The sequence below is a fragment of the Artemia sp. Qi Xiang Cuo genome, chromosome 7 (assembly GCF_049724085.1).
Source record: "Artemia sp. Qi Xiang Cuo chromosome 7, ASM4972408v1, whole genome shotgun sequence".
Taxonomy (NCBI): domain Eukaryota; kingdom Metazoa; phylum Arthropoda; class Branchiopoda; order Anostraca; family Artemiidae; genus Artemia; species Artemia sp. Qi Xiang Cuo.
This window is the reverse complement of record NC_142800.1, coordinates 78,320,633-78,332,870: the sequence shown is the minus strand read 5'-3', so window position 1 is coordinate 78,332,870 and position 12,238 is coordinate 78,320,633. Positions and strand designations below refer to the sequence as shown.

At 37.5% G+C, this 12,238-nt stretch overlaps 1 protein-coding gene across 1 annotated transcript in view; it reads right to left on the bottom strand.

The window, feature by feature from the left end:
* Window positions 1-6,461: 6,461 nt before the first annotated feature.
* Atg2 (Autophagy-related 2) overlaps window positions 6,462-12,238 on the bottom strand; it is a 167,777-nt gene continuing 162,000 nt past the window's right edge. Inside the window, exon 20 of the mRNA XM_089092600.1 lies at window positions 6,462-7,392. Within this exon, the coding sequence (XP_088948726.1) occupies window positions 7,162-7,392 (231 nt within the window). The 3' untranslated portion in view covers window positions 6,462-7,161. The remainder of the gene's footprint in view (window positions 7,393-12,238) is intronic.

The following is a 12,238-nucleotide window of genomic DNA, read 5'->3' as shown; positions in this document are numbered from 1 at the left end:
TAACCCTTGCCCTGAAGACTGTGGGGGGACTGTCCTGCTCAAAGGTATACTTTCCTGAACTTTGAACTGCGTGGAACAAAATGGCTATTTCAAAATCTTTATTGGATGTTTTTGGGAAAATGGTGGGCGTAAGAGGGGCGTTAGTCGCTCTACAATCACTTTCAACTATTAAAAAAGGCACTAGCCCTTTAAATTTCCAATTGAATGAGCCCTTTAGAAGTTTCTACGCTTTCAATAAAAATCTTATACGCACCCAGGGCATAATTGACCTGAGGGCTGTGGGGGGTTGTCATCCTCAAAGACCTAATTTCCAGAACTTAAAACTACGTTGAATAAAATGGCTATCTCAAAGTTTTAATTAGATGTGTTTGGGGAAAAGGTAGACGTGAGAGGGGGGTTAGTTGCCCTCCAATCTATTTCGACTATGAAAAATGGCACTAGCCCTTTGAATTTACAATCGAATGAGTCTTTTTTAAAGTTTCAACAACAACGCCTTCTATAAAAAAACCTTATATGCCCTCATGGCATAACTTACAACCCTTGCCATGAGGGCTGTGGCGAACTGTCCTCAAGAACACAATTTCTATCTGGAAATCAACAACGCTGAACAAAATGGCTATCTAAAAATTTTGATAGGATGTGTTTCGGGAAATGGTGGGCATGGAAAGGGTATTAGTCACCTTCCAATCACTTTCGAATATTAAGAAGGGCACAAGCCACTCAAATTTCCAATTGAATGAGCGCTTTTCAAAGTTTCTACGACAACTTCTTCGATACGAAGTGCCCTGCTCTAAGAGAAAAAATTAATAAATAATATATTCTTCCAACATCGTTCCTATATGCCCCAGGGCATAGCTTAAAACCCGTGCCCTAAGGGTTGTGGGGGAGTGTCCTCCTCTTTACATACTCCCCGTTTCTTGTCTCGTTCTCGAGTGTCCCCGTTCTTTACTTAGGCAGCGCGATCGCACTGCCAATGATTTATATAACAACTTTCTATATAAACCTTATATGCCCCCAGGGCATAACTTACAATTCTTGCACGGGGGGCTCTGAGGGGGTTATCTTCCTAAGAAACCTAATTTCTAGAACTTTCAACTACGTTGAACAAAATGGATATCTCAAAATTTTGATTGGATGTGTTTTGGAAAATGGTGGGCGTGAGAGCAGCGTTAGTCGCTATCCAATCACATCAACTATTAAAAAAGGCACTAGCCCGTTCAATTTCCAATTGAATGAGCTCTTTTGAAGCTTCTACGGCAACGCTTTCAATAAAAACTTTATATGCCCCAGGACATAACTTACAACCCTTGCACTGAGGGCTCTGAGGGGGTTATCATCCTAAAAGACAAAATTTCCCGAACTTTCAACTACGTTGAACAAAGTGGATATCTCGAAATTTTAATTCGATGTGTCTGGGAAAATGGTGGGCATGATAGGGGCGTTAGTTGCTATCCAATCACTTTCAATTATTAAAAAAGGCACTAGGCCTTTCAATTTCCAATTGAATGAGCGCTTTTGAAGTTTCTACGACAACGCTTTCATTAAAAACTTTATATGCCCCCAGGGCATAACTTAAAACCCTTGCCCTGAGGGCCTTGGGGGGGGGAGGGGTCGTCATTCATAAAGACCTAATTTCCAAAACGTTCAACTACGTTCAATAAAATGGCTATCTAAAAATTTTGATTGGATGTGTTTGGGGAAATGATGGGCGTGGGGGGGGGGGGCTATTTGCCCTCCAAAAACTTTCGAATATTAAAAATGGCACTAACCCTTTTAATTTCCAATAGAATGAGCCCCTTTTGAAGCTTCAACGACAACGCCTTCTATGAAAACTTTATATGCCCCCAGGGCATAACTTAAAAACCATGCCCTGAGGGCTGTGGGTGAGTGTCCTCCTCAAAAATATATTTTCTACATGGAAATCAACTACGCAGAACAAAATGACTATCTCAAAATTTTTATTGGATGCGATTTGGGGAATGATGGGCGTAGGGGGAGGGGGGGGGGCGAGTTGCCCTCCAATCACTTTCGACTATTAAAAAGGGCACTAGACCTTTGAATTTCCAATCAAATGAGCCTTTTTTGAAGTTTCTATGACAACGCCTTCTATAAAAACCTTAAATGCCCCCAGGGCATAATTTAAAACTCTTGCCCTGAGGGTTGTGGGGGAGTGTCCTCCTAAAACATGTTTTCTATCTGGAAATCAACTACGCTGAACAAAATGGCTATCTCAAAATGGCGTGAGGGGGGCTAGTTGCCTTCCAATCACTTTCGACTATTAAAAATGGCACTAGAACTCTCAATTTCCAATCGAATGAGCCCCTTTCGAAGTTTCTACGACGACCCCTTCCATATGAAGTGCCCTGCTCTAAAGAAAAAAAAATAATACATAGTACATTGTGCCAACATCGTTCTTATATGCCCTCAGGGCATAACTTAAAACCCTTGCCCCGAGTGCTGTGGGGGAGTGGCCTCCTTAAAAACATTTTTTCTATCTGGAAATCAACTACGCTGAACAAAATGGCTATCTCAAAATTTTGAATGGATGTGTTTGGGGGAATGATGGGCGCAGGGACGGGGGGCTAGTTGCCCTCCAATTACTTTCGACTATTAAAAAGGGCACTAGCCACTCCGATTTCCAATCGAATGAGCCCTTTTCGAAGTTTCTACGACAACTCCTTCGATACGAAGTGCCCGGATGAAAAAAAAAACACATTGTGCCCACATCGTTCTTTACTTAGGCAGCGCTAGCGCGCCGCCTATGATCAAAAGGGAACATAAAGAAAAATCTAACCAATATATAGAATAACTGTTCCATTAAATACCATGAAAGCAAAATATAACAACCAACAAGCTATTCCTCTAAATAATAAAAAAACGCGAAATCTTTGTTTTACAGCTCTTCTTCTTCTTCCTACTGGCGATAGACTCGTTGTTTACAGGATTCACTTCACTAGATTTGTCATGGTGGGCCAATCAGGCTTTAAATCTTTTATTCGTGTGTTAAGTCTCTAAAGCATAATAAATGCCACATACAGAAATGTGCCTGAACTTACAGAACTGCAAACGCTTCATCAACGCTTCTGTGTGAACTTACAGAACTGCAAACGCTTCATCAACGCTTCTGTGTGAAAAGGGTATGTACATAAACTAGTACTATAAATGCCATAAAAGAGTTTTTCAAGCACGGGTGTCTGACCTGGATTTCCATGGCTAAGCATATTACCATGTTTTCACGTAATTAAATAAAAACAACAAGTTTTTTTTAACTGAAAGTAAGGAGAGACGTTAAAACTTAAAAAGAACAGAAATTATTCCGTGTTTTATTGTTTAAAAAATAGAGTTGAGAGAAAGTCAAACTTTAGCGTAAAGAGCGAGGCGTTGAGGCGGGGACAGTCCCTTTCATATCCGGAATAATTTCTGTCCGTTTTAAGTTTTAACGTCGATCCTTACTTTCAGTTAAAAAAAAACTTGTTTTTTTTAATTTTTGAACGTTTTTGAATTAATGCAGGTTTTGATTTTGGCTCACCGCACATAAATAATTAAAACCAAATTTGCAAATTAATCTTACTTTTATTTGGTTAAATGGCTTTCTCGAACGTTGTTTAATTTTATTTACGAACGCTTTTATTAATAATAAATATACGTAACTTACGAATTAACCTACGCAACGAACTTCTATATTCATATATTTTTAATACGTATATTAGGGGATTCGCCCACTAGTTCGTTTCAAGTTTTGATGTTGCTCCTTTCTTTCAGCTGAAAAACTGTTTTTTTTAACTTAATTTCTGATCTTTTTTAAAAAATAATGCTGGCAAAATCCGGCGCCCCCTTCATAGCAATGTCCCTTCATACAGGAAAACTTCCTCCATGTAAAAATCCTCCCACATAACCCCCGATTTGATCGGGTGACTTTGGGGAAAAATGAGCATGGGAGGGGGCCTAGTTGCCCTCCATTTTTTCGATCACTTAAAAAGGGCACTAAAACTTTTAATTTCCGTTCCAATGAGCCCTAGCACGATATTCTAGGACCACTGGATAGATACAATCACCCCTAAAAAACAAAACAAAAAAAAACAACAAAAATACAAATAAACACGCATCCGAGATCTTTCTTCTGGCAAAAAATACAAGATTCCAGATCTTCATCCTTTTCGATAGATTTTATTTCTTTTTCATGGATTCACTACTTTATGACGGTCCTATAATTAATCGTAAATTCCATCCTTTAAACTGAGTTGTGTAATTTGCTTAAGTCCTTGCTTTGACCTCAAAAAAAAAAAAAAAAAATGTAAATCACAAAATAAAAGTAAATCACAACTTATACGTATAAATACGTAATTTAAGTGGTAAATATTTGAAGGTATAGCACATCTTTCCTTGAAAAACAAAATAGACTTGCAGTTAGAACAATACTAGACCTCCCTATTGTATTTTAAGATTTTTTGTAGTAACAAAAATTCATGGAGAAGGAGGAAGCTTCAGAACCCCAAATTGCCTTTTCCCTTTGGCTCTGTCCCTGCACTTGACGAAGAAACCCCTGAAAAAAAAATTCAAATCCAACCGTTGAGCGGGCATCTTCCTCGGTTTCTATACCAGATAGAATAACCTTTCACGAGTGTTCCCCTTGGGGAACTATGTTTTGAGGTTGTAAACTATATACCAAATCTCTTTCATATTTGGTCGTAGTTCATTATTTTTAGTTCCAAGGAAGTTTGACAAGCTAATGAATTGTAGGCTACTATCCAAACCCAGAGATTTTAGTTATTTTGAGGGTCCTACCCTATAAATGGGAGGATCAGCTTAGCACTGCGAAGCAAATTACAAATATTGAATAAATAAATATATTGTATAACCCGACAATAGATTTAAAGAATAAAACCAAATGCACTATCATATATCCTCCATAAGGCTCTATGGCCAGGAGTAATCTAAAAAAATCTTGAAAGAGAACCACAAAGAGAACTAGAAGAAAAAAGAAAAGAGAGATCCTATTTTTACGGGATCTTCAATTATTTAATATAATTTTCTAGCTGGGTTGAGCTAAAATTTCCTGTGTTTGAAATGATCAAAATAGCATACTGCAGATCTAAAAAAAATTTGGAAGCAACCTAGTGACTCTTAGGACAAAACATATTGCTTTTTACTAGTCGTTTCCATGTCTTATGGCTAGGAAGAGCATCAAGAAATGGGTTCCATCAATTGCCATCATTAATGAGAATGGCGAGAAACAGAAAATGAATTAGGACCCACTTTGAATATTCAAGCCGTAGTTAGTTTGTACACTAACGTGCTTTTTAAGATAGAACGCCTAGTGATTCTAATTATTGTCTAGTTAATTACTCAGTGAAATGCTTCATTCTGAAGTATGATCTTATACAAAACATAATAACAATTTGAAGAATAACAATCACAATAAAAATTAATCACAATAACAATGAAGTAAACATGTCTTACTCTTCAAATTGTACCATTAAATGGAAATCCTTACGATTAATCAAAAATTGGGTATCGGATACGTTTCACTAGCTTTATAGGAGGTTTCGTGGTAATCTTGTTGAATCACTCCTTTTCTGTTGAATCACGTTTCATTAGCTTTTTAGGAGGTTTCGTGGTAATCTTGTTGAATCACTCCTTTTCTGTTGAATCACGTTTCATTAGCTTTATAGGAGGTTTCGTGGCAATCTTGTTGAATCACTCCTTTTCTGTTGAATCACGTTTCACTAGCTTTATATGAGGTTTCGTGGTAATCTTGTTGAATCACTCCTTTTCTGTTGAATCACGTTTCATTAGCTTTATAGGAGGTTTCGTGGTAATCTTGTTGAATCACTCCTTTTCTGTTGAATCACGTTTCACTAGCTTTATAGGAGGTTTCGTGGTAATCTTGTTGAATCACTCCTTTTCTGTTGAATCACGTTTCATTAGCTTTTTAGGAGCTTTCGTGGTAATCTTGTTGAATCACTCCTTTTTAAACTAACTACAAAACGAAAATTTTTTAGTTGATTCTTAGCAGAGAAACTCATTAAATTGATTTTTATACTTCCTTTCAGTTCAATTGCCTATTTAGTTCAATTCAATTCAGTTACATCGAAGAACAATAAGAATCATTAGCAATAACAACCACTAAAATACTAAAACATCCCGTCTTTCAAGTTCTTACAGTTGCCACATTAAAACAAACCCTTACGAATGCTTTAGCATCAATTAATTTACTTAATTCAGGAAAATTACAAAGCAAAGGAACCCACGCACGGCATTATTTCCTGGTAAAACAACAGCGAACGAAAAGCGTGAACGAAAAGTGTGAATAGCATGACCAAATATGATCTAATATCGATAACAATAACAATCAATAGTAATAAGTAAGGCATACAGAAGAAAACATTTTGTATTTTATTCCTATCTGCCTACGCTCTTATATTCTATTTCTCATTCTTATCGTTCCACCTTATGATTCAAATTGTTAAATAAACGGGAAAATTCTTTCGAGTGCTTTGGCATCACTCAATTTATTTAATTCATAGAAATTACGAGACAAAGAAATGGCGTCCTTATTACACACACGGCTTTAATTCCCGGTAAAACAAGAAGAAAAGATAAAACCACACACGTTTGATTTTTACAATGACAACATAGTAAATACTATAGCCTACAAAGCTTACTGTGACGTTTATCGACCGGTTGTTGGGTTTACAATTCGGCCTCGTTTTTTTCACCACTGTCAATGGCTGCATCACTTTCGTTAATAGCTCATTAGCCCAGAGAGAAGATGTATGCATATAACTTGAAAAATCGGCCTTTCTTTGACTAAAAATGAACTTCAAAGATTATCATGATGGCGAGGAAATAGGAGGACTCATTTGAGCTGATCCATAAGAGGCACTTGCCTTGGCAAGAGTCAGTTCATCAAAAGCAATGCCAGTAACATCTCAGGACTAAGTTACAGACCTAGAGCCATTAGTCCTGGCATAAAAAAGGAGAAAATAAATAAAAGCAAAGGCTATAAAGAAATAAATTAAAAAATAAACGAAACCACGGTTTTTAATCTCCAAAAAAATCTACACTATGTCGCATATATTCGTATTCCAATGCAATGAAATAACGTTCAATAAAATTAAGAAACCAAATAAAATAATAGCATATGACGGCCCCTTTATTCTACTCTTCAATCAATCTCCATTTGTCACTTGCCTCCCTTCTTGCTTCTGGTCGAAGTTGGCTCTGAAGGCCATCTAAAACGGTAGATGTCGCTTCGGTAGCTAAAACAAATGGCTTAACAACAGTAGGCGGAATTTGGCGCAAAACCTCACCCACAGCTCCCGTGATGCCTTTTTGGTCATATTCTCTGTTCGAGTTTGTGACAAAAGCTCTTGCCGTCTCAGTCAAACCCTGAAAGAGAAAAATAATTATATATTATGAAAACAGATAAAAGACTCATTGAACGCTTTAAATGAATAAATCAAACTACCCTATGGAAGGTGGGGTAGAGATAATTGTCTCTTTAGATCACCTCGAAACGTCACCTTATCCAGACAAATTGGGCATTAAACATTCATTTTCAGAATTTTATGATTCTTGGATAAAAATAAGTAAAGTATGTCTCCTTTAAAGTATTTGCTGGGTGATGTTTACCGCAGGAAATTATCAAATAATTTGTCAAACGAGTATTCGACCAATTTTTATATTAATTATAACAAATAAAACCGAAAACACTCCACCACCTTATTCTGGAATAATCTGCACACTGAAACAAAAAAAAAATCCGAATGTTTTAGCCCCGTACCTACATTATATATACAGTTTTACTTGTAGAAACTCATTCATTGCGTAATATAGTCAATTTGTATCATAGCTAATAACAACAAGAACTTTAGGGGAGGGAGGACATTTGAAAACCCACATACATGTAATTGTAAAGGTCCCAATTTTAGTCGCAAGTCCTTTCCAACGGGGTTTAACAACTTCGAAACAAATTTCTGGCAGGGTACTGACCATAGTTATGACAACAGGCTTATAAAAAAAAAACTTTTGGTAGGAGGACACGAGCTCCAGGCTACGAATAATAAATTATAAGATGTAAAATATAATATAATGCTTTAATATAATATAGTAATAAGTAAAGAAGAATAATAAAATATAAATAATGATAATAGTTACTAACAGCATCGAACGCCATTCCAATCCCTTGTTTCTAAAGTTAATTATGTCCTGAAGCTTTCAAGTACCAAGGACAGTGAAAACGATTCTTTGAATCGACTTGGTGGAAACATATATATATATATATATATATATATATATATATATATATATATATATATATATATATATATATATATATATATATATATATATATATATATAACATCATCTTTTTGGATCTAGTGAACTTTAAAACCAGCTGTGAAATTGTATTAATTCAGTGCCTTGAGCTATAATATATTCAGTGACCTTGAGGATTATTTCTGCTACGGATAATAATCTAAGGTAAACTTATTGATATGGACTAATTGCTTGTTTGGATTAATACGGTAGCAACAAAGTTCAAATTTTAAGGGAAAGAAAAGAAAGGAAAAAAGGGAAAGCAAAAAGGAAAGAAAGAAAAAGGATTATTTGGCTAATAATATAGTTTAATAGCCAAATTTTCATTATTTTTTCGCTGATTAGTGACAGTCTGTGCAGAAGAGAGCGGGAACAAACACAAGAGCCGTATCGGTACCGGCCGGATATTGATCCATAAACTGCTGGGGAAAGGCGATTTGAGTGCCCGCACTTCCCACAGATTTTGTTAGCTGTATCTCGTCCGCATTCTTTCTGTGGAGTTCATATATAATGTTATTGCTGTAACGTGAGCAAGATATTAATGGAATATGCATATTCGCCTGTTCTGAATTTTCTCCAATCAAATTTTCGTGAAGGAATCGATGATGTGACGATAATTAATCATGCACTGGAATTTTTTGATGATAAAGTCATTAAAGACGCCAAAGCGGAGTTTTGGGGAATAGCAGATCCGAATAAATTTGTTCCAAAGCGGCAGGGTGACCTAGCTTCGCAGAGAAATTTGAAAGATATTTTGGACTTGTTGCGTCAATGTGACTCTGATAATTCCCTGCTGCCAACTTTTGTTATTGTCTCACCTACTGAAGTGCCGGTTATCCCCGCAGTAGCTTACTCCAGGTTAGTCAGTAAGATTAGCTCCCTAGACCGAGCCCTTAAGCAGATAAACGAAAAAGTGACATCTTATGATCTGAATTTTCCCTCCTTGCCCAGTGCCTCGTTTAAGCCAAATGTAAACAAATCCGCTACTACTGTAGTAATCTCTGGAATTTCTCCCGAGCTTAACAATCCTGTGAAACGTCGCGATGCCATTGACCAAATCAAGGGACACCATGCCATTCATTCTATAAAGCCGTCGGGCAATAAACTTTTAGTGCAGATTGACCCAGTTGCAGCAAAGAACTTTTGTGATGCGGTACCTAATTTTCCGAAGTGCGATGCAAAACTTCAAGAGCGGATACCCGTTGGAATAGTTAAGGGCATACCGCTAGCTTATGACGTCAGTTTGTTCGAGGGGCGTGAAGGAGTTGTAGACGCTAAGTGCCTCGGGCAGTCTTTGACTGTTAAGATATTCTTCTACGATGTTGTTGGACTTACAAATGCACTTCGTCTCGGACTTAAGGTAGAATATGAAATTTTCCGAGTATTTGAGTGCCTCCGTCCTCCCCGTTGCTGTTATAAGTGTCAATAACCTGATCATATGAAGGCCAAGTGCACCAGCCCTCCCCACTGTTCCCACTGCAGCGGTATGCATTTATCGAAAAAAGATGCACCATATTTGGCTAAACCGAAGTGTGCGCTATGTGGTGAAGGCCATGTTGCATTCAGTCTAAAGTGCCGCGTAATCCGCAGTGCCATAGCTAAGCGTGCCTCGAATAAGAAATGACTGGAACAGTAACGTTTTCTGTGTGTTCTCTGAACATAAATGGCACCAAAGACAAAGATTATTCAATAAATCAGAAAATGATCGATTTTGACATCGTGTTGCTACAGGAACATGTTTTGCCAGTTGTAATTGTTAGCTCACTAAACAGAAGTGATTAACATCTAGTTTATACAACTAGTGCCAGACGGACGAGGGCAGACCTTCCGGAGGGCTTGCATGTATTGTGAGTAATATACCTTCGTGCTTCTCTCCCCAGTGCATACACTCTTGCGATAATTTCATTGCCCTTCAAATTGCAGATCTAGTGATTATCAATACTTACCTACCTCATGATAAAAAAACAGTTTTGTCATTTAATAAATTTACAAAAATTGTGTCTTCTCTGAAGAATTTCCTTTGGAATATTGAAAGACATAGCTTTAAGTGGATCATAGTGGGATACCTGAATTGTAACATAAATAGAGAGTCAACTCGGTCTGATCTTGTGCTTCAGTCTTTGCCAGATGGATATCAGATAGTAGCCAAGAGTGCAGATTTTTCGTATATTCATAATAGTGGATGTGTGTCTGATATAGACCACTGTGTTTGCTCGGCTGGTGTGATATGCTCGAGTGTCGAGGTTCATGACGAAGAAAGAGATTATGATCACCTCCCCCTCTCTTTTACCGTCTCTGTTTCGCATTCTTCTGGCCTGAATCAGTGTGAATCTTCTGTTCGGGGCACGAAATGGTATGATAAGCGTGAATGGAATAAAGCTAACTGGACATTATATATCTGTACTTTGGCAACTCTACTCTCATCTGTGACAGTTCCTTACCATTTACTTTGTACCAGTGTCCTCTCGCCTAATGCTCGATCACAAACTTAATTCTTACTATTCTCAGATTCTTGCCTGCCTTAAACAAGCCGAGGCCATAGCTGTCCCTGTTTCACGTATTCGCTCGAAAACTATAAGTTCTTTATGGAAAGAGGATCCTCAGTTAAAAATTGTGAAAAATCGGGCAAAAATGTGGTTTCGGATATGGAATGCGAGTGGCCGCCCCACCTTGGGTAATGTATTTAATATTAAAAAAAAAAAACCAAATCTGAATTCAAATCTTACTTGCGAAGTTTCCGATATAAGGGTAAGGACTTTCCGAAAAGTCCTCGGCAATGGAGTGAAGTGTTGAATTCTAGTAAGCTAAACCCGACTGTTTCGTCCAGTTCAATACCTGGTGATTCATGGGTTAGTCATTACTCGACAATTTTCAGTACAGTTAATTATGCAGTCCATTCCAGGTTTTGTAGATTGCTTGATTAAGTTATTCCGCGTAGACTACGCCAGAAAGATATTATCCCTATTAGTGCTGAGTCTGTTGTGAAAAGCATTAAAAAACTAAAATCTAAGTCTATTGATTTGGATGGAATTTGTGTTGAACATTTAAGAAACGATCCTCCCGAGTTGATTAGCCATCTGCAACTACTTTTTCAGATATGTGTTAGTAGCTCACTAGTGCCTGATTCTTTCCTGTGTGGTACTGTTACCTCTGTTCTGAAGCGAGGGAAGGATCCGCTTAATTGTGGATCCTACCGCCCTATCACTGTAGCGTGTAATTTAAGGAAACTATTTGAATATGTACTGCTCCCATTTATTCAAGATAAGGTGGATTATGACGCAAATCAGTTCGGTTTTTAGTCGCGTATAGGATGCCAGCATGCCCACCGTATACTTGCAAAGGTGTTACAAGAAGCACAACGTTTAAAAACGGAAGTTAACTTTTGTGCGTTAGACCTATCTAAAGCTTTCGATACTGTTTGTCACTCTCAGGCATGGTTTTCTCTGGCACGTTTGGGTGTGAATAGTTCAATTATTTGTGTACTTCGGTTTTGGTACCAGAATTCATTTATTCAGTTGAGGCAGGGTTCCCGGGCCTTTGGCAAAATCCCAGTTAGATCTGGGGTCCGTCAGGGTAGTGTGCTTTCACCTTATATTTTTAAAGCTTGTTTATTGAGTGTTCTTAATATGATACCGCTTTCTTACTCTTCAGGGTTGTCAAACGTCTCCTATATTGCATATGCGGATGATCTTCTGCTTGTTAGCAGGTCAAAGTTTACATTGATGAAGTCTGTGCTACTAGTATCGTGGCTTTATGAGAGAATTGGATTAAACATCAACAATAATAATTATGATTATTTAGTGTTTAATTCAAAATCTTCAGCAGTGCCACTTGATTATGGCTCATTTTCTGTAAAAAGAATTGAATCTTTCTGATGGTTTGGGATGAATATTCGCAGAGCGCTAAACTTAGTTTT